We start from the raw sequence: 21,978 nt of genomic DNA on the forward strand, positions 1-21,978 counted from the left end.
ACACTTATGGCGTAGCCTTGTTATGACTGATGAATTACGCTGATACGATTCTGATGACGACTAAAAGTTGGACTGACATAGTAAGTGGTATACCGAGGCTGAGTCAATCAAGTTTGGAAATTCTTTGGACTTTGGAACTTGATCAGCTGCCCTTTGAACGAGATGGAGTGCTCGGTCTTGATATTCATCTGCCATTTTTATTGGGTTCTTTGTTGCTTATCTTCTGCGGTGCTTATTGGAAATATGACTCTCATCTCATCCATCATGGTTTCCTGTAAGAGACATTATTCGTACATAAGGGGTATCAATATAATTCTAAAGACCAGACTTTCACTGGTTGGATGTTGTCTGCTCGGCCGCCTGCTGGACCGTCTGCCCAGCTGATGTATTCTCGGCCGTTGCCTGTTCACTCATTGGCGCGTCGCTCTGCATACTTTGCCGTTGTTCTCTATCGGTAAGTATTTCTTCAAGTTCTACCATTGTGCGCTCAACTCGAAGATCTGCCAGTCCTTGAATAGAGCGGGCTCTAAATTCCTCATAATTAGCTGCAGAGCGAGCCTTTTGCAGTCGATGCCGCTCAGTCTCATCTCGCGCCTTTTTCAGCTCCGCCATCTGCTTTTGACGTTCCTCCTCATCGCGAGAGAACGTGTAGAATCCCGTACCTCGACTCCGGTTCTCACCAGAAGCATCGTAGTGCAGCAGCTCTGGTGGGGTGACAGATCGGTCTCTCCGGGAGGCAATATAAGCCATCCTCGCCGCAATATCATCATCCGGATTAAACGCCTCGTGTTGAATAGTGTCACCGTAAATCAGGTTATCTGGTCGAGCTGGCTGCCACGATTGCTGTACCATTCCAGGGTTCTCCGCCTCCTCCTTTTCACGAGCGGCGATAGCAGCCTCTGCTCTCGTTCCACGTCGAGAGCGACCAAATTCATCTTCGTAAGAAATTATCGACGCATTGTCGTCGATCTCTTCATCAGATTCTTTGTAGTTTCTAGGGTTTTCCTGTTTCGCCCGTTCCTCATCCGCCCATTTGCGATCAAAGTCCACCAGAGAATCTTTTTCTTTTCGTCGGAGCCGTGCCATGTGATCTTCTTTACCAGCTGGTCGTCGATATGCATCCTCATCATCACTGCTGTCGCCAGCAAGGTGTGCCCCTTTCTTTATCTCATTGTACAACTGTACCTTCTCAGCCATCTTGCGCTTAGACCGGTCTAACATGGCATCATCGACATCCCCGAGGTCTCTGCTGCGTTTATGGACTTGCTTGCCAGAACTGTGGTCATCCTCTACAAGATCAGCAGCTGCACGCTTCTCCGAGCCTTTATTTGATCTGGCGAAGAGATCGGATTTGGCACCTTTGGATGGACGAGGACGACCGCGGGAGGTTGACTGGGAGCCCTGAGATATAAGAGAGGACAGCTGGGCGGAGAAGGCATTGCTGGAAACGAACGTGGCTGCTGTTGTTTTTTGTGACTTTTCAACACGTTTCCCGTAGAGCTGAGACTGATCGGGAGCCATAACTCAAGACCGGTAGATCCGTAGTTAATTATGTTGAAGTTATACTGGTGTATTATTCATGATTCTGCCTTATTATACCGCTTTAGTAGAGCTTAAATTATTCTGCCCATGTACACCGGTTCAATATAGCTGACTCACCTGCCGAGCCTTATGCCCCGCGAATGATCGACGGCATCACCATTTAGCTTCTTTGATTATTTTCTCAAGAAACCTTAGCTTCTGGTTTTTTATACATTCCACGAGCTGTTATTTTATCATAAACTAGAGAAATTGCAAAAGTTGTATCAGAATCATCTCAATTGACCCTGCTATAATGTCTTCAAGCCCTATCTATCTCGGCGTTGTTGGTACACATGCCCCTCCTCAGCAATGGCAATTAGGGTCAATTGAAACTAACAAAATTGACTAGGTGTGGGTGGTGTTGGTACTGCTTTCCTCTCCCAGCTTGCTCGCCTCCCCAGCCCGCCTCAACTCATTCTTCTCGCCCGCTCCTCGCAGACTCTTCTTGCTCCGACACCGGCCTATTCTCCGGCCATCCCAGCTGCTCCCTGGGCAACTGCCTCCGCAGCTCCTTCGCTGACCATTGCCGGTGCTCTATCAGCCAATGAGATTGCCAACTACCTGGCTGCTGCTCCTGGACGGGCTATTCTTGTTGACAACACCTCCGACATTAACCTGGCCCGCCAGTACCCCACATTCCTGAAGAAGGGCATCTCTGTAGTTACCCCCAACAAGAAGGGATTCTCCGACGATATATCTCTGTGGAAGGACATTTTTGCCTCTGCTACAGAGGGCAAGGCTCTTGTGTACCACGAGAGCACTGTCGGTGCCGGCCTCCCCGTCCTGTCGACCCTAAAGGACCTTGTCGCAACCGGCGACGAAGTTACCCGTATTGAGGGTGTGTTCTCCGGCACTCTCTCTTTCCTCTTCAACAACTTTGCTCCCGCCTCTGGCTCATCCGACGCTCAATGGAGTGCTGTCGTTGCCCAGGCCAAAGAATTGGGCTACACCGAGCCTGATCCCCGTGACGACCTGAATGGCATGGATGTCGCTCGCAAGCTGACCATCCTTGCCCGCCTGGCTGGTCTCGAGGTTTCTCGCCCTGACTCTTTCCCCATTGAGTCTCTCATTCCCGACGAGCTCGCCGCTCTGCCTTCGTCCGCCGATGGCATTACGCAGTTCATGACCCGTTTGCCAGAGTTCGACGCCCAGATGGCTAAGGTCAAGGACACTGCTGAGAAGCAGGGCAAGGTCGTGCGATATGTCGGTAGCATTGATGTTGCGACCAAGGCTGTCAAGGTTGGTCTGCAGTACTTTGACAAGGACAGCGCTATCGCCGGTCTTAAGGGTAGCGACAACATCATTAGCTTCTACACTAAGCGCTATGGTGCCAATCCCCTCATTGTGCAGGGTGCTGGAGCTGGTGGTGATGTCACTGCTATGGGTGTCACTGCTGATCTGATCAAGGTCATTGAGCGCCTGTAAAGCGACATACCTTAAAAGTAGATATTAACGACAATGTCAAGAACAAAATATTAGATTTGTTTCATTGCGGCCTCGTTAAAGGGCCGCAGTATAAAATATTTCTAGAAATACTTGTAATATAGATATAATGAAACCACCAGCAATCAACCCTGATTGCACAAACACGACGGTTACGGGGTATCATGTAGTTCGAGTCAACATCATAAACATAAAAGCGGACGCCAATAAGAGGAAATAACTAAGATAATAATATTCAAGTAATTGAGCCATTCATGTTCGCGTAGATGGCCTATGCTTTAGGTCACCTCCCGCATTGGAATGCGCTCGCCAATTTGCAGTAGGAGACACATTCTCTTTCCCTACCAGCCCAGCCTGCTCATGGATTGTGTCTGTGACTGCTTCGCAAGGTAACGACTTATGTCCTCCCTTCCCAGTATCAGTATCAGTCTCTATCTCTACACCACGCAGCCCAAATGTGCGCAGCTGTCCATTGGGCCGCTCATTCAAACTCGGTGCGCGGGGTCGTTGTCTGCCACTTGCGCGTCCTCCGAACCGGGGAAAGTTCCACAGAACCATTCGATACACATAAAGCCCGGCGTCGAAGACAATGAGTGCTGCCCATGGGAAGATCGTAAAGAGACCTAGAAATAACTTATAGTGACGCGATAGTTAGCGCATTGGAAGGAACAGTGACGAATACATAGAGTAAACGTACAAAGATCCGGACCAGCCAGATCTCAATTTGGATAAGCTGCGGCGGAAGGATAGAATACCACGGCATAGCTGGGAACTCTGTTCTATTTCTCTTTTTCGCGTTCGTCTTGGAGAGGGTTATCACTAGTCCTGGATGTTATCCGGATTCCCGAGTCCTAAGCTATGACGGGGTATCGATCTCCAGATCGAGTTGTTGCTCTATTGCGTGATTCCTCCCCCATGACCCGGGAGGAAGGGTCTGGAAGCACAGGCTGACGTGTCCGGTGAACCAACAGTGTACAGAGTACCTAGGTAGAAAGCGATAGCGGTGCAGCCAGCAGGATATAGGATCGGAAGAGCGCGTCGGTCCCGTACAGCTCCGGTTATAGGGTGGGATGCGGGGACAAAAAGCGGCGGGTGTCGGAGCTGAGGGCGTCGATTGTGATTTTAGTGGGAATTGATTTTAGAGAGGAGCGGGAATCGAATGTCAGATATTAATATGGGCTCGGAGGTTTAGTATCCAGTGATGCTGTGGAGCTGGAGCTAAGCACGAAGACCGAGGCAGGAACATCAACTATCAAAGTTTGTTTTTAATCAATTTAATCAATCTGATAATCCAGTATCACAATACAGATAAGATCTGCAATTTCCTCACCTTTAAATCTCTAATTTGCATCTCTCATTCTCTACTTGAATTTATTTCAATACAGAATCAAGTGCTGCCCAGGTGGGTCTGTCACATGCTATCCCCATAATACTAGCAAACATCGACTTTAGGGCTAGAACTTGACGTACATATGTACCTACCTAGGTACCTAGGTACATAGGAACTTCGGTTGGTCTTCCAAGGCTCTTTATCCTGTTCAGGCTGTTCGACCGGACCCTAGTATGACACTATCTTGGAAGTTATCTTGCTTTCTCATGTTTTATCTCTAGTACTATGACGAATTGAAGACTTCGGAACAACTTCAACCATCTTGAAATGTTCACTTAGCGCTACATCTGGGAAGAATTAGCAGGTGAGTCTTTAGAGCATGGTCTGGGGGAATCACTATTCTCATGGTTTGGCACATAAATACCTACCTAGGTACCCAGAAGCCCTGGATGAAAATACAAAAGTGAAGTAGTAGGTATAGTATATGCCAATTTTCAAAGTATCAATGACCAACCCGTAGACATCTAGTGATATCGAGAATAGAGTCATGTTTTATTTGCAAACCGTTCTATTTTGAATACCTGATACATAGGCGAGTATAAACTTTGGAACTACATAGGTATACAGTATATCGTACATAAATCTTATATAGCAACCTGAGCCTGTGGTCACAGCCCTTGAGACTTCGGCAGCTCCGGAATCTATACATAAATGTTATTTACCCACTTTCTCCAATGTGTCCTTTCAATCCCTGGAGAGCCGCGAATATTGTAAGAGATATTAAAATTCCATTGTAACTTACTAAAAGGAGCATAGTTATTGTCAATTGACGAGTTTTCTACAGAAGTTTACATTTAATTCCGATTTTAGGGCTAAATTAGTCCGAGTGACTTTTGATTCATAGATTGAGAGTGGATTTACCACCTGATCACCAGATTCCTCCAAATCCTTCAATAAATGACATAAACGACCTAAATAACTTGATAGTCAGCGGTGGATGAAGAGCTTCGATCCCTTTAAACTAAAGACAGGTCTGTGACTTCACAGGTTGATCAGCCGGGATGCAACACACTTACCTATCTAGGTAAATAATGACTAAATACATAGGTACTTCCACCCGTGGACCCCTAAATTCTAAATTAGTCTATATACATAATAAGATTCATGTGAGATGATACATACCAAGAAACCTAAGAATCATGTTGAAAGGAATGATAAACCGAAAAATAGACACATGACACGACCATAATCGGTGCAAGGCATCAAAAGCCCGCAGAATTGAAGCTCATAAAGCTCAATGCTCAGCTCGGAAAACTTCCGTGACATGTAAGGGGATTGAAAGCTCAAGATTATGTCACGGCAGGAAGGATTATGCTCATGAGAAACCATTTATGTACTGATGAAGATAAATGTGAGACATCGGAACTAGTGATTGCCGAATTGGCATTCTTCATATTCTGCAAGGTTCAAGCTCCTTACACGAAGGAGGTACAGAAGCCGTCTACCCGTGAGAAACTGGAGGTGCATATCTGAAATTCCAAAGCATTATGATAGGAGGGGGCAATTAATACCCAGTGGCTCTGCATGAGTTCCACTAATATGTACTAGCCACTTCATAGTGAAAGGATTCATCGGAGGTTACCAGCCAATAATGAAGAATATGCATATCATCGAGCATTCTTTAACTTTATGAAGGATAGATTCCATATGTGGAAGCAGCAATCGATCTTTCGTGGCTGTTATGCGCTCTAGAAATCATGCTGAGATCGGATGCCGAGAAGTATCGGCATCTTTGTTTCAAGGTCTTACAATCTGTATTTGTCATACTTCAAGAGTCCTAAAGCATAACTTAACTATATAAATAAAGAGTAGCTAGGCTTAACAAGCACCATCCCTTGACCTCGGTACCTATGTACAGCTATAGAGCCAAGGGGCAAACCTTGAAACAAATGACCAGAGTCTATATCATAAACCATAAGGGAAGATACCACTCTTAGACAGCCTGTCAAGGTCACAAGTCATCCTATTGGCCCCTCTAAACGTTACCTAGCTATTTCACAGGCTTTTTAGAGTTCCGCACTTAAGTATGTAATACACAATTAGCCAATATAAGATCCACAGTGTCTATACTATTCACATGTACATGCTTCAGCTGTATGATCTCCGGCAAACTGGATTTTTTAGCATCGACTGACAGGCATAGCCTCATCTCTCTCCTCTTCCAGGAAATATCTCTGATTCATGTCAGGGTCCCTCGTTTTAGTTCGCCACTTGGAATACTTGAAATGCGCCATGCAACACTCGAAGAATGGAATGCGCCATGCCGCCAACAATCTAGACTCCGAGTTTTCCGAAATCCTACGGTCATGCCGAAAGAAACGATGAGAAATCAAGATAGTGACTAGGTGTCATTTCACATAAAGATGGTGCTCATCCGTCTTTACAACAAGGGTGATCCCGATCGTATTTGACCTATAACTCGTGGCTAGACCGATTTTCTGCACGCACTCTTCGCCATGGCACCTTTCCTCGGCCTGCGCGGCAATAAGCTGCAAATAGCCGCCATTCTAGGTGTATTAATGCCTGGAATTCTGTCTGTTGGCTACAATGCTGCCCTGTTCGGCGGGATGCTTACAATGACTCCTTTCGAAGACGAATTTCCCCAGATCGACATCGCCCATTCTAGAAATCCGTCCAAAGCATCCACACTTCAGGGTGTTGTGGTGGCTGTGTACACAATTGGCGGATTTTTAGGATCCTTGTCATGTATATGGCTCGGTGATAAGCTTGGTCGTCGACGAACTATCATGACAGGCTCTCTTGTGCAGATTCTAGCATCTGTTCTCTTAGCCAGTGCAACCACTCTTGTTCAACTTGTGGTGGGTCGATTATTTCTGGGCGTGGGGACTGGGTTTTTGCTTGCCACTATTCCCCTCTGGCAGTCCGAAATCTCCCCTGCTAATAAGCGTGGTGCTCACGTTGTCACCAAGGGTGTGTTCAGTGGACTTGGATGTGCCATGTCACTCTTTCTAGACTATGGAATGTCTTTCGTCAAGGGTAGTGTGGCGTGGAGGCTTCCATCTGCCTTGACAATCTTGCTTTCGATGACGGTTTTTGGGTTCATCACTCTGCTTCCTGAATCGCCTAGATGGCTCATTCGAAAGGATAGAGTGGCTGAGGCTCGTTATATCTTGGCTGCTCTGGAAGACGCAGATACTGGGGACGAGTCTATCGAGAAAAAGATAAACGATGTACTGAACTCACTCCAGATGGCCGGAGCCACATCCTTCAAAAGCTTTTTCAGCATGGGTCCTCAAAGAACATTCCACCGAGCCATGCTTGGGATTGGTGCCATGGCTTTCCTTCAAGCATGCGGCGTCTCAGTGGTGACCTTCTATAGTAAGTTTTTACCCCCTGGACAGGGTACCGATTGAATAAGCTCTAAATTTCTGTGTTATAGTAAGCGAAATCTTCGAGGAAGATCTACTCCTCGACCAATCCACATCCTTACTTCTCGCCGGAGTCTTCCAGCTAGTAGGTCCGATTGGTGGCGTAGTATGCGTGGCAAGCATTGAAAGCTTCGGTCGACGAAAACTGCTGCTCGCGAGTACAATCGGCAACGCAATCTGCTTAGCCCTCGTCGCCAGTCTAGGCTCACAGACTAACAACACAATGGCCATGCACGGAGCGGTAGTCTTCATATTCCTCTTCCATTTCTCCTATATCATTGGGTTCGGCGGAATTCCATACCTTTATGTATCCGAGGTTGCACCCTTGCATTTACGCACAATCATCAGCAGTATTAGCATCAGCGTGTCTTGGGCTCTGAGTATCCTTGTCACCAGCATTACTCCGATTGCGCTGACCTACATGCACCAAGGGTACTTTGTTATCTTTGCCGCGTTAAATGCGGTCATGGTACCTCTGATTTATTATCTCTTTCCTGAAACATCTGGTCGCAGCCTTGAAGAGATGGACAGAATTTTTGCACTTTCGGAAGGCATCTTTGATGTTGTCAAGGTGGCTAAGCGCCTTCCATATGGGCAGCAGGTTGATGGCCTGCCCGCTGAGAAAGAGTATGATATGGATTCAAAAGGTCCCGTTGTCAAGAGCGAGGAAATTTGTTCAGTCTAATGAATCTCATGAGTTGTAATGATAGGAAATGCGGTTATAACGAGCAGCAGGATGTGTCTTGTTTGATAAGTTTAAATTGAAATTTCAAAAAATCACATATTCAAGATCTCATATTAGTCCAAGCTTGTTTCCACCACAATCTCTAAAGTCGATGAGTCCGCGAGAAAAATACCTATGTGGATTTCTTCTGCTACGAATCCTACCACAGTGGAAGCTAGGAGTAGCTCCTAGCGAGTAGATAATGGCTTAACAGATGAATTATAATTTTTACATAGCTCGATATGGGTCCTTCCATCCACTGATCAATACAAAAACATAAAAATCATGGTATCGTATGCAACAGAAAGTAAAAAACTGTACAACCACCCTACACCACAAGGAAATGTGCTGGATGAAATAAAGAAACAACAAATGTATGTACATGCTTTTATCAAGATTAGCGATTGCCCTGTCGGTACGCATCATACGATGTGTCCTCGGTTTCCTCGTCTTGCTGGTACACGGGGCCGTAGCCACCAGACCGCCATCGGTCAAGTGGAGAGGCCGACTCTACCTGCCCAGGGGCCTGTGCATGATTGAGGAGTCTAGACTCGCTTTCGTCAACTGGGTCGGCGTTATATAACTGTGATAGCGGTGTATGGAAGGCTGGATGGGGAGATTGACGGCCTTCATGTGATGGGGCGGGAGAAGAAGCACGCGATGACGTGGGTGACCACTCAGCTCCCAATGTTGGGCGTGGGGTGTGCGAGCGTTCTGTCATCAAATCTTCTGGTCTGCCGTAGATGCCTCCGCCGAACTCTTCTTGGAACTCGTAGCGATCCTTGAAGTATGAGAAGTCTAGATGGTTCTCGGGAACGACTTCGAAGGGTGCTGCCTCGTCAATCTTGCCGGGCTCATTTGGAAGCATTGGATTCATGGCAATGTCTGAATACTCGCCAGCCATTTCACCAGACTCTAGACGGCCTGCGTAGATATCTTTAAGCACCTCGGCTGCCCTAGCGTGGACCATGGGAGTGATGAGCGGTTTGAAAAGAGCTGGATGGCCGAACTTGGCGTTAAGCTTTTCGGCTGCCTTCTTGCTGAAGCCGGGTTTACCAGGGGCCAGAGCCTCAGCATCAGTCAGATTACCGCGGCGGTAGTACTTGATGTCTGCATCAAAAACCCGACTGCAGTAAACCTTGAAGCCTATCATTAAGAATGGCAGCGGGATCACGCAAAAGACCATAGTCCAAGTGCCCTTGACCTTGGTGACCATGGCAATAATGATATTGGACAAGATGGTTGCAAACACCATACGATTGAACAAGGGACGCCAATACGCACCGGCGGACTCATTCTTGGTCACGAAAACGTACAGGAGCAGGTACTTCTTCAACAAGGCGTCAAGACCAAAGTACAATGCGGTTATTGGCAAGACAATTGGTTGCAGAGTGGCGAAGCACATGGCGACTGTAGAATAGAACAGGAAGTAGTTGTAGTGGGTAGCGTAGTCAAAGGGTTGGGGTGCCGTCCACTCAATTGCCTGGCGAGGTGTGGGTGACAAGAACGTTTTAGAAAACCATACCCACGCGACAGTGATCATCTGTGCGAGATCAATGGTGGCGCCCAGGTTGCGCTGCAGAAGCCAGGTTACCCAGAATGGAGACACATTACACAAGGCACTGATCATCTTGTAATAGAGCTGTCCATCCACCATGGCCTTCCAGGTACTCTCATCATTTTTCTTATCTATCACCGTTGACACGAAAGTCCACGCCGCGGAAAAGAGCGAGAACACTATCAAGTTGTTGAAAACAAAGAAGGCATAAAGTTGGCCAAGGACGTGTCGCTCGCGAGAAGTCTTCGTCTTGCTGCCACCTTGAATAGAGAGGCGTCGAAAGATGATCGGAAGCACCAAATAGGCAAGTGAGGTAACAGCTGGAGATGCAATACCTTGAATGGCAGCCCAGACTTTCGGTTGGGCCTTAATCAAATTGTCGAAGTCTTCCCAAACGTAACCCAGATGGGAAAAGTCGGATAAGAAAACAGCAATCAGAGCGTTGGGCACAATCCACACAACAGTCAATGCAGTGACCCAGATGAAATTTGCAAATCGCTTCCACTTACGCGCGGGCTTTGAAAGAGGTAAATTCTCCCAAATTAGATCGTTTGGTCGCGGAGCAAGTCGAACAGTGGTGCCCATGGGATGTTTTCGGCGGGCATTCCATGCTACCGAATGTGCATGTTCAATATTTTCCCAACTAGCAAATCCAAATGGCATAGCATTTCGGCGATCAATTGACGTTCGTCCGTGCTTGATCTCTTCCTCGAGTACACGAATGCGTATTGTAAGGAAGTCGATCGTATCCACCTTACCGTCGGAGTTCTTTTTACGATAACTTCGGGGAGGGCGCATACGGGGCCGCTTCGCGGGCAGTTGGTCGGGGCGCTTCAGGTACTTCGCCAATACCGACTCCAGTTTCCTTACATGTTCCTCATGTTCCTTGATGAGTTTAGGCAGGTCTCTGACGTTACGGCCAATAGCGGCACGGGGAAGGGAGGCTGTGTGATTAACCTCATCGGTAATTTGCAGGATACCCTCATCGGAGCGATCGGAGGGTGGGATATCAGTGATCATCAGCGTTCGCGCGTGCATACTCCGTTGATAGTCGGAGCTTTGAAAATACTGTCGTCGCATTTTTCGCACGGCCTGGTAGGTCCTGAAAAGGAAGAAGGAGATTATAATGTCGAAAACCCAAGCGCATGCTACCTGGCTCCAAATGGCGGTTGTGCTGGTCACATACAAGGGTGTCATCGTGCTGAACGCTGACAGAGATTCAGTAAAGCTATTGCTACGGCTCTCAATGACGTTGACCGGTATCATAATCGCGCATCCGATGATACTCATAATGATGAAGATGTTGCGACACATCTTGGTGAAGCGTAGAAAGATAGTAGCGTCTAATCCGATAGTCTCAAGGAGTTCGGGTTCCCGGGTATGGATAACCGGTTTGATCCAAGAGAATATCCCCTTACCCACCGCTGGTGGTGTATGCTTAGGATCGGCATGTTTGATCTTAGGGGCATAGACAAGAGTGTGATGAGGTCGAAAAAGGGAGAAGAGGAGGGTGAAAAGGACGGAGACGCCGACGGAAGTACCTAGTGAGGCCCAGACAGCACTAACTGTGAACTATATCCCATTGAGTTAATAATTGACATTGTTGATCACACACCGCACTTACCTCTGACTCAAAGGGACTCGCGATGAGTTTTAGAAATTTATCAGTACCAGAGGTATCAGTTTCGCGGAGCTGCAGGGTCTGACTTGGATTCATCGCGACCCCAAGGACCCAAAGGGATGGGAAAGTCACAAATTGAACGAATGAGTAATCGGCATTCAGGAAACCGAAGAGATATTAAGGGTCCAACATGAGAGAAGAAGGGAAAAAAAGGGCCCAAAGGAAAATCACGGGAATGAAAGAAAGTGGATTCCGCCTAGATTTATTATTAGAATTGGATCTTTGCCGATCTTTAATCATAAACTAGCGGCTTTCAGGCTTTCAGGCTTTTTTTTGTCATTTTTGTCAAGTGGATGTCAACACGTAAGAGACTGGAACCTTCGTTCCTGGACCCATATTGTACTGTATAATTGGATAAACCATAAACGGCTTACCTCGTGGCAAACCAATCATTTTGGGAGTCTATAATATCCAGTTCCAGAGTAACATTGAAACGGATATCAACAGATACGTAGGCTATCTGGGATTGTCTGTGCTCTTTAGTTTTGTAGCAGATTTAATAGGAGGATCAAATTGTTCAAATTGTTATCGTCATCTATAGACTGACATCATAAGCACCTCACATCTAAGGCCACAATCACCCACGTGCCTTGAACCCTAAATCCGTTTGTTTTTCTAGGGTTCAATAGATTCATGTGCAGATCAGATCAGGTCCTGAATAGGTTTTTCATATACGGCTGGCAATATATGATTAGCCTGTTAGGCTTTGTGCTTCTAAATACTAAGTAGTAATCAGTTGAAGACCTGAGGTTGAATCGATAGTTAAATAGTTCGAGGCATATGATATGCTAGTTGATTGGATAGCTGACCAACCATCCATGGATTTGTCCATAATTTCCACTGATTGATTGCTCATGTAATATCTCTATAGCGGGCAAACAACTCAGGTTCGACAAAGAAAAAGCCGTTGACCTCTTCTCCTTGGGATGGATCATTTCTTTTCTGGTATAAGGGTTTTTGCTTATCCTTCACTGTGTGGTCAAAGAGCACCGAGAAAACCTCTATATCTCTTCTATTGGTCTTAATACAAATATTTTGAGGGATCTCATCAAAGCAAAGTATCGAGGAGAAGGGAGGGAAAAAGGGAACCGGGGACAACTGAAAAGTGAGATCCTTAGGAGGAAATTGGTCGAGAAAGCCGTATCAAGGGAATATATGTTTGAAGGCGCCAAATAATCACCTTCCAGATCTTTCATCACATATCTTGAGAACACCTTCCACAATCGGCACAAATTGTTTTTATGGCCAGTAGCAGAACGTGCGGTCGCTCATCAAAATTTCCTTCCGCCTCGTTATCGAAAGGCGAGAACATGAATCGCCTCAAATGAGGCGTAGCCATGGGCCTAGGGGTGTCATGTACAAACAGCGGTTGGGCTGGACAAGAGCATTTTCCCCGGATTTTCCCACCTTCGCGCGATGACCAAGCCGTGCATTTCCAGACATTGGTTTAAAGGCACGAGGGTACTTCAACCATTTCACTTCCTCCAAGTCAATATCAATCAAATGGCTACCTAGCTTTGACAAGGTAACCCGTCAAACCACAGATGCGGAGTTGTTTAAACCCAATGGTTTCGGTTTCAGGCAATTTGGCGGGAATACGGCGTGCAAACTCCTGCGGTCCCATGGAGTGTCTTATGTCCACCGTGGAGTTTCCAGTTGGGTCATTCTTTATCCAGAGGGTCTCGGTTGACCATGCCGCGGATGCAGGTAATGGTATAGTAGGGTCGTGAAGATTGCCCATCTTTTTGAGAGGTCTTTTTTTGTCCCCCCCCCCCCCCCCGCTGCTGCAGTGGATGGCGAATGCAATTCTTCATCACTGCCGTTGTCGGCTAGTGCTTCGTAGTAGACATGTCTGGTTGGCAGCGAGCACGGGATCGTGTATTGTGTGTTTTCGGCTCTAATTTCCAGTGTGAAGGTCGATAATTGGAGGCCGGCGGGTCTTTACAGAGAGTTTCGGGAATTTTATCTCAACACGTCCAGGTATTCGACCTCCCAGGTCTTTAGCTTGCCCTGTGCCGCACCATGCCACTCTTAAGACGGAGCTTTGGCGGCCAGCACTTAAGGGTGAACGCAAGCACCTGACCAATGGCTATCCGGTAGAGGCGTCACTCATGGTTTAGCTGCACGTCTTGATTCGGGATACACAGGAAATATTGATCAACTTTGGGATCATCCTTCAGAATATGGAGAAAAACAGAGTCTCCCCGTGCAGATGTAGCCGTATCGAACGCCACTGTCGATCATGTACAAGAATATCTGAATAACCACTGGCATAAAACTCAAACGTGTCGCCTTCCTAGTCAATGACATAACTATCCATCTGGTGTGGACCATTCGGGATTATCACCCTGTGTGGCGCTTTGATTGTAATCGCGCACTATCACTGGAGATACAAAACAGCGTATTATGGCACTAACCCTAAAAGGGCAAAACTACCTAGAAAAGGCAATTCACAGGTCCGCCGTTTACACTCTCTACATCGTGCAAGATCCCACTAAAATGACTTTCCTGCAAGAATTGGCCTCTTGGCGAACCCCGGAAGCCAAAGCAACTAAGCCAGTACCTGTGATTGGTTCAAAGGCGCACTCTTCCGAACGCCTCCTCGTTCCTGACGTAGATGGGCGCCCAATTATAGTAACATTCTTGCGGCACTGTGGCTGCCCATGTCCGTATATCCATATATCAGATATCATCTTACTCAATCGCTAATATTTCTCTCCAGTCGCCGAAAAGACATTCATAGCCCTCCGAACTATCGCAGCAGAGACACCCAGTATTCGGTTTGTTGCAGTCTCTCACAGCGACCAGGCCTCCACCGAACGATGGCTCGAAGCTGTCGGCGGCGCTGGAGATTCCGTCCAGGTTATTGTCGATGCAAAGCGTAACCTTTTCGCACAGTGGGGACTCGGTGTGTCATCGCTATGGCACGTGTTGAACCCCGCAGGTCTGTGGGAGGTTTACCAGCTAGGTCGAGATGAGGGCATCTGGAACCGACCCACTGAAAGTGGTAGCCGATGGCAGACTGCTGGGAGCTTCGCCGTGGATGCTGAAGGCATTGTGCGATGGGGAGGAGCTTGCTCGAGGGCGAGCGAAATCCCGGATTTCCACGAGGCTGTCGAAGCGCTGAAGAGGGCCGAACATGCGGCAAATCTGTAGAGATATCAAGTTCTATATGAATATGATCGATCATACTGCTCATGTGTATAGCTTAGAATAATTACTTCCAATTCTGACCAATCCGGATCAAATCTAGTATCTATGTATCCGGTTGTATAATTAGTTCAATGCTTGGTAGTATGCATTTTAAATGAAGTTCAATCGATTCTTTGAAATCTATAAAATCTACTTTGGTGGGTAGCTATTGAACGGAGTTGAACTAAGCTGTGATGTGACGTATTTAGTATTGAAACGTTCCAAGTTTATTTTGGAACGTGGGTTTACTAAATTCGAACCTCGGCACTTTCCCTCGACAACGAAGTTGATTCTGACAACACTCACAGTACCATCTCAAGTTCTGATCAAGGGATTTAAGGCTCGACCCTTCAAAATGGATACACTCTCCAAGGTTCAGGAGCTTTTTATGCGGATACCATTGATCCTAAAAACCCTCCTGCTCCATAGCATTCGCATGTCCCCTGGAACAGGGAAGCAGAGCCTGCGCACTGAGTTACTCGTCACAATAATCCGCTCATTCCTGACCTTCTCATCTCCGGTCATTAAGACCCAGCAAGATAGCATGCGCGACCCAGGGATCAAGGGTCCCATGTGGGTATCCAAGGTCACCATGCCACATCCTGAATTTGACGTGCGCGATGCCGTTCTCCAAGCCATTGAGGATCTCAAGACCGGCGACGTGACGTTTGATATTCCAGCTATCGCTGATGTAGAAGCTGAGTGGACAGGTTACCGATCTGGCGTGGATAAGAACGCACCCCTACCTGATATCTCGGAGGAGCAGAAGTACCACGAGATGCGAAAGGAGGTATCGTCTGATATGACCATACTCTATTTCCACGGCGGCGCATACTTGTAGGTCTCTCTATTGGGATATAATTGAGTTTTTGATATCTGACCTTAATCCAGTATGATGGACCCCTGTACTCACCGTGTGCCTGTTGCACGTTTGTCTCGATTGACAGGCGCACCCGTCTTCTCGGTCCGATACAGACTAGCACCGCAAAACCCATTCCCAGCAGCGCTGGTCGATGCCCTGACAGCTTACCTCTCATTAATTCATCCTCCTCCAGGAGCACTGCACGACCCAGTCCCACCAAACAAGATCGTCATAGCAGGTGACTCCGCCGGCGGCAACCTATCGCTGGTCCTGCTGCAGACGCTCCTCACTCTTCGACGCACATCACGCTCGATTCGCTTCCATAGTAAGGATGTATCCATCGAACTACCCGCCGGAGTAGCAACTATCTCTCCATGGTGTGATATCTCACGCTCTATGCCATCCGTCGTGCACAATGCCAAACTCGACTACATCAGTATGCCCGTCCAGTCATTTGATGACCCAACTCCATTCAAGCCAATTCCCTTCCCACCAGATGCGGCGTGGCCAGTATCCCCGCAGCGTGTGGATATGTACGTCAACGCTCCAACAACTAACCACCCACTTGTCTCACCACTCGCCGCTCGTCCCGAGCACTGGAAGGATTCCCCACCTGTATTTGTCTCCGTCGGTGAAGAGTCACTCGCAGATGAAGGGTTGATTCTAGCTCGGCGCATCCACCAGGCAGGATCATTGGTCGTTGCAGAACAGTTTGAAGGTATGCCACACTGTCATGGAATGATTATGCTAGAATCACCGACAGGAAAGCAGTTTTTCGAGAGCATATCTGGCTTTTGTCGGGATGCTGCCGCTGGCCGTGTTACACCAACTGGGACCCTCACTTGGCTGGGATTCAAGTTACGGGAGACACGGGAGATTCCACTGGAGGAGGCCTGTGAGGTCAGTGATGAGCAGGTTGAGGTGCTGATGCAGAGAGCAGTGGAGTTTAGGGTGCATTGTGAGAAGGAATTGCAGATGGCTTCGCCTGAGCAGTCACAGTTGTAGGATTTAATATCCATAGATATGTATTGGTCATATTCTTTTGTACGATACCCACACTATTCAATTTCAGAGGTCAAGGGTAGTATTTTGGAGGATTGGAGGAATGCCCTCTTGCTCACTACTCTTGAGAATCCACTACCTTATAAACAAGAGCCATGATCTTCTATCAAAAAATAAAGACCTACCCATTACGAACCACTACTCTTCTTGTAGGGCTCTCCAGAGGTCCCCATTACAAGATTATTTCTTGAAAATTCATATTTAGGAACCTTACCAATAATTGACAACTTCTTGCGCTTTTACTCTCCTCTGAAACCCTCCAGCTCATTGATTTTTTCAAGGTTATTTTAAACTACTTGAAGTCATCATGATCCACTCAGGCCCTTCTTCATCTCTTTGATCACTTATGACTAGGCACAGTGATCTATACTGATGACCTCGAAAAGTTATGACTTGTCGATAAATCAATCAGACAGTGAGACACTTCCTTGCTGCTTTACATATGCCAATCTTCCTTCACTTATCAGTTTTTCTCCTAAACCCTTCTCCTCCCATTATCCTTCACCTTCTAAACCTTGATACTTCCCTTCTTTTTGCTTCACCTTCATTTTGACCCTTATCCAATCATACCTATATGTTATGGTGCTTTTTAAGCTTGTTGTCGCTGCCGTATCAGAGCCTGGTCCGTCCTGATTTTCTTGGAATGACAACGAATGCTCCCCAGCGAGTGCTCCCTACATTCTCTCAATCAAATCCGTCTCTTTTGCTCCCCATACCAACAGAATCTTTCTAATATGCTCGGCATTTCTCCCTGTCTCAGTTAGCGTACCACTTTACATTACTCTCGTTTTATTCTATGGTTGTCACGTCACTTCAACCATCCTGATTATCGACTAACATCTCTTTTCTCTCTACTACTCCTTTCATCCTTCTTATATCTTTCATCTTCTTAACCTTAATCAACTATGCCTTCATCATGGTAATGATTATCCAATCCGGCATACCTACCTATCATGACGCTTTTAAGGTTTACTGCCGCTGTCGTGCACTCTGTTTTGTTTCTCTTGGAGTAGCATTTAGTGCTCCATACGCTCTCTTGACTCTATCAAATCAGTCTACTCACCTTCTCACCTTGATGCCGAAATGACATGAAAGAGAGGGGAACTTGAACGTGCGTTGCTCTCACTTTCACCATCTTTGAGATTGTGATAAGAATATAAAAGTGATGTAACCAAGAGAGGCCAAACGCAGAGAGATGCATTATAGAGGGTGTCTGCTGGTGACTGAATCCTCATTCATCTCTGATACCAGGATTCTTGGCTCATGGCATGAAAACCATTGCTATCGCTCCACCATACTTGTTAATACAAGTTGAAGCTTTGCTACCAAGGCTATGGCTGGCCATCATTGCTGACGCGCCCCTATTTCAACGACATCGACTGATTTGGCTTATGTGCATCAATCCCTGGGAACCGCATCTTCTATCTTCCTAGAGATGTTATGGATTTCATGATACAATCGTTCCTTTTGATCACTCACCGTTACTGCCATGGACAAGTTTAAGGAGTACACATTGAAGGCCAAGTCCGAGGCATTGAGTAAATGCCATTTAAAATAGGCAGCAGTCTAAAACTACGAGCTTCCTTGGATCTGAGCTTGTCAGATGTGCAAGTCATGCAACTCACGTTCACGTCAACCTCACTATAATGTCACTTCAGCATCAAGACCGTAACATAATCTATCTTGGCTGAAGAGGTATTGATGGAGGTCAAGCGGAAGGCCTGAAAGGAGGAGACCAACCAGAAGGTGCGAAAGACTAAGGAGGATCTTGGATACCAGAAATCGTGGCTGGTCACTACCAACCAACTTAAGAGCGAATAATTCGACGTACGTTCAACAACTATCGCACTCTCACGCCTTTTCGCTTTCCATTCTGTCAAATCCTCCTTGACCCTGGATACCAGAGCTCACAGCTGGTTTTTGTACACATCGTACATCGTGGCCCCAGACTCGCTCTACATTTGTCTTTTCTTTTGAATGTGTTGTTATTTGAACTTACAGAAGCTTTTACCTATTACTATTTGATGATTTCAACTGAAATCTCCACTATCGATGGGAAACACTTATGTTTCGATTCTAATAGCTGATATGTAAGGAAAGGCTCAAAAAGGAATTATCAACCTTCAAGAGGTTTACCTATCTATACCTAGGTAGTGTATCTACATGGAAGGTGGTCTGGTATCAATGGATACAAGACAATAGTTTAAAGTAAACAGATCATGACTTGGTGAGTGCTTTAAATGCCCATGCAAACTGTCAAACTCAGATACCTAGGTATCTTTTGCCGGATTCAAAACCAAGCAACCTTAAGAAGCCCTGATTTATGAATTGATGGGTATGCTCTAGTTAATAATACTTTGTACTCAACACAATTAGTAACCAATAAGTAAGTTTTGCCAAATCAACGCTATTTGTCCTACGCTAAAATTGCACACCATCCCATGCTAATAAAAACTCCATCAGAGAACCTCATCATCATCCATTGAGGGTTGGTCGTGCTCCCACTTTACTGAGGCTTCGGGTTGTACAGTCCAGACAGGCTGTTGTGGCGGGGGCACCCTGCTTTGTGTTGACTGTGCTGAAGGCGATGACAGCCAGGGAAAGGCTACCGGAGTACCATTGATACGAATTTCACCCATGAGATTTCCCAAGCGTGGTGGTTCATCCACGTAGCCATCCCATAACCCGAGCAGCTGCGCCATGAGTCGGAGAAAGGCCACGAATATGGAAAAGGCAGGGGCGAGTATAGAAGAAAGATGAGACCAGCGCCAGAGCATGGTCACAGTCACGACTGGAAAGTGAGGTGCATCAGGGCGGAGGCAATAGCCCGAGCAGGTGTTGGAGACAAACGGGTGAGAGTATTGCTCGACCATCAGGCATTCGATGACATACCAGGTTAATGATATTATTGTGAACCAGCCAAGTTTGGTCACCTGACGACGTCCAGTCTGCGGCATTCGCTTCCATAGGCGAGGGAGAGGAATGGCAGCGTACAAACGACCATCAGAAGAAAAGCATTTCTCGCAAGTTCCACTGGGAGAATGTGAATGGCCAATTTCCTGGCTCTTTTTGAGCGAGCTCGGCCGAGTAGTAGTTGTCACTTTCTTCTCCAAGGTTTTGATACCATTCCTGAGTTCTTCAACCGTCTTCTGGAGTAATTCAAGCGTTTGATCTGGTTTCAACGTGTTTTCAATTCCATCAGGCTTGACTGATTGCTCCACTGGTTTTTCAACTGGTTTTTCAACTGATTTCTCGACTGAGTCCTCCGGTTTATCACCATTCAAGCGATGCACCTGATCGTTCGGCTTATCGGCGTCGACTTTTTGGTGTTCATTCGAACTGGCAACTTGTTGAATTTCGGCAAGAACCTTTTTCTCAAAAGCCGCAACCTCTTCCTCTGTTTTCAGACTCGTCGGATCATTCATCAATTCTTGCAGAGATTCCAAAGTATCGTCACCCACTGCTAGTCCCTCTAGCGTCTCCTTGCCGGAGCTCACTTCTTCTATAAGTGTTGCCAGAGCACTTTTGGGAAGTTTTGGTCTGATCAAAGGAGGCCTTGTCCTCCTTGTCTTTGGTTCTTCTTGGTGCAATTCATTGGAATTGTTGGATTCATATTTTTGATTCTTCCATATGGGCTGGGCCTCAGTTGGCGGTTCAGGTTGCCGTGTATGAATTTCTCGTTCTCTTGGAGGTGTCGACGGAGGAGTAGGAACTTTGGTCGATTCGGGAATTTCAGTCACTCTTTCAGTCACTCGTTCGGGCATTGGAGTATCAACCCATCCGCCCACTGTGACTTTAGGCGTCTTATCGTAGATTTGTTTCTCAAACAACTTTGGCGGCTCTGGAGTTTGAAGTTGATCGACGGTTGGACTTTCGGCTCTCGATAATCTGCGTAACAAATCTTGGGAGTCTCTTTTTGTCGGGGTTGGCTTGATAAAGGTTGAATTTTTATAAACCACGATCGGTGTGTTGGGGATAGGTTGGCCGTCACTCAACGCATGTCGTTCTTGTTCAAGGGTCTCTTCATCGTAGCTATGCGATTTCGGTACATGGCGCGGACGGAGATCATTCACCCGGTTCTCGAGGGTATTTCGAGGTGGAATTCGACTTCGTGCAAGGGAACGCGGAGAGAGTCGAATAGGTTTGGGCTCTGGGTCAATTTCCATCCTCAACGAAGGCATACCATTTTCATGTATTGGCTCCGGCTGATCTTCTTCTGGTCTGTGCTGATCAATGTTTCTGGTCCAATCTTGCCGTGTCCTTGTTCGAGAAGCCCAGTTGGTCGGTACATTCAAGATAGGGCCATGCTCTCCATCATCTTCTATTACTTGCTGCTGGTTCTGCTGTTGACCTCGTCCTGATTTATCCTCTTCCGCCTCCACCTCGCGCCGTTGCAGGTTCTCCGCTGTCAGAGCTGCTCGACCAACTTTGGCTTTGCTAAAAACTGCAGAATCCCTCCCGGTAACGCGTCGGAGGCGCTGCTCATCCTTTGTATAATCAACATTCCTTTTTCGTGGGGAATACGCCCCTGTAAAGTCCAGAAAGCTGGTTTCAGAGTATGCGAGGCCGTTTTGCGACCCTACATCAATGTCTCTTTCCCTAGCTTGCCATGACGATTGACTCAAGCGACTAACTGAGCGCGTTCCATCCCAATCGTCCAAGTGCCCATGATTTTCCATGGTTCCATCCTCGGCAAACCTCCCGTAGTTATGCGCAAATTCATCGGGCGGGATCGATCGTTGGGGTGAAGGAGAGAGCGCTTCGGGCATATCTCGCGCGCGTCGAGGACTAGGGGACGCTGGCATCTGGATACCCATACCGTCTGCCATTGATACACGCGATGCAGCTTGATAAGCACCTGCTAATGTACTGGTTCGATAGCCGTGTGGACGCGTCCCATGCTGTTTTGAGGGCGTCGGGAAGTTCGAGGTATCTAGATCGAATTCGTAGTTGATATCTCTCGCGCGCCCAAACGGGGAGGGTGGATAATGGTGACGCGCTAGAGAGACCAGATCGCTCTTGTGTGTTGACATGGCGATCAATTAAAAACCCCCTTGCGCGAGGTGGGAAGGAGCAGTGGAATTCTAGCCGCATGA

At 47.0% G+C, this 21,978-nt stretch overlaps 9 protein-coding genes across 9 annotated transcripts; 4 read left to right on the forward strand and 5 right to left on the reverse strand.

Moving 5' to 3' along the window:
* Window positions 1–330: 330 nt before the first annotated feature.
* On the reverse strand, window positions 331–1,521 carry N7495_008052 (CCDC174 family protein; the record flags this gene model as incomplete). Its single annotated transcript, XM_057210703.1, has 1 exon — window positions 331–1,521. One exon carries the CDS (start codon window positions 1,519–1,521, stop codon window positions 331–333), a length of 1,191 nt encoding a protein of 396 aa, XP_057060246.1.
* Window positions 1,522–1,834: 313 nt separating this feature from the next.
* N7495_008053 (homoserine dehydrogenase) lies at window positions 1,835–3,006 on the forward strand (the record flags this gene model as incomplete). The annotated part of the gene is made up of 2 exons (XM_057210704.1): window positions 1,835–1,868; window positions 1,931–3,006. 2 exons carry the CDS (start codon window positions 1,835–1,837, stop codon window positions 3,004–3,006), a joined length of 1,110 nt encoding a protein of 369 aa, XP_057060247.1.
* A 270-nt stretch (window positions 3,007–3,276) lies between these two features.
* Window positions 3,277–3,787, reverse strand: N7495_008054 (uncharacterized protein; the record flags this gene model as incomplete). Its single annotated transcript, XM_057210705.1, has 2 exons — window positions 3,277–3,657; window positions 3,722–3,787. The coding sequence occupies 2 exons, from the start codon at window positions 3,785–3,787 to the stop codon at window positions 3,277–3,279; spliced, it is 447 nt and encodes a 148-aa protein (XP_057060248.1).
* Window positions 3,788–6,870: 3,083 nt separating this feature from the next.
* Window positions 6,871–8,488, forward strand: N7495_008055 (putative MFS sugar transporter; the record flags this gene model as incomplete). Its single annotated transcript, XM_057210706.1, has 2 exons — window positions 6,871–7,753; window positions 7,815–8,488. 2 exons carry the CDS (start codon window positions 6,871–6,873, stop codon window positions 8,486–8,488), a joined length of 1,557 nt encoding a protein of 518 aa, XP_057060249.1.
* Window positions 8,489–8,924: 436 nt separating this feature from the next.
* N7495_008056 (putative DUF221 domain protein) lies at window positions 8,925–11,802 on the reverse strand (the record flags this gene model as incomplete). The annotated part of the gene is made up of 2 exons (XM_057210707.1): window positions 8,925–11,657; window positions 11,701–11,802. The coding sequence occupies 2 exons, from the start codon at window positions 11,800–11,802 to the stop codon at window positions 8,925–8,927; spliced, it is 2,835 nt and encodes a 944-aa protein (XP_057060250.1).
* A 1,471-nt stretch (window positions 11,803–13,273) lies between these two features.
* Window positions 13,274–13,507, reverse strand: N7495_008057 (uncharacterized protein; the record flags this gene model as incomplete). Its single annotated transcript, XM_057210708.1, has 1 exon — window positions 13,274–13,507. The coding sequence occupies one exon, from the start codon at window positions 13,505–13,507 to the stop codon at window positions 13,274–13,276; it is 234 nt and encodes a 77-aa protein (XP_057060251.1).
* A 758-nt stretch (window positions 13,508–14,265) lies between these two features.
* Window positions 14,266–14,922, forward strand: N7495_008058 (Alkyl hydroperoxide reductase subunit C; the record flags this gene model as incomplete). The annotated part of the gene is made up of 2 exons (XM_057210709.1): window positions 14,266–14,431; window positions 14,489–14,922. 2 exons carry the CDS (start codon window positions 14,266–14,268, stop codon window positions 14,920–14,922), a joined length of 600 nt encoding a protein of 199 aa, XP_057060252.1.
* Window positions 14,923–15,313: 391 nt separating this feature from the next.
* N7495_008059 (alpha/beta hydrolase) lies at window positions 15,314–16,825 on the forward strand (the record flags this gene model as incomplete). Its single annotated transcript, XM_057210710.1, has 2 exons — window positions 15,314–15,795; window positions 15,850–16,825. 2 exons carry the CDS (start codon window positions 15,314–15,316, stop codon window positions 16,823–16,825), a joined length of 1,458 nt encoding a protein of 485 aa, XP_057060253.1.
* A 2,516-nt stretch (window positions 16,826–19,341) lies between these two features.
* On the reverse strand, window positions 19,342–21,915 carry N7495_008060 (uncharacterized protein; the record flags this gene model as incomplete). The annotated part of the gene is made up of 1 exon (XM_057210711.1): window positions 19,342–21,915. The coding sequence occupies one exon, from the start codon at window positions 21,913–21,915 to the stop codon at window positions 19,342–19,344; it is 2,574 nt and encodes an 857-aa protein (XP_057060254.1).
* Window positions 21,916–21,978: the final 63 nt, after the last annotated feature.

The sequence above is a fragment of the Penicillium taxi genome (genome assembly GCF_028828555.1).
Source record: "Penicillium taxi strain IBT 34144 chromosome Unknown utg000005l_segment0_segment0, whole genome shotgun sequence".
NCBI classification, from domain to species: Eukaryota; Fungi; Ascomycota; class Eurotiomycetes; order Eurotiales; family Aspergillaceae; genus Penicillium; species Penicillium taxi.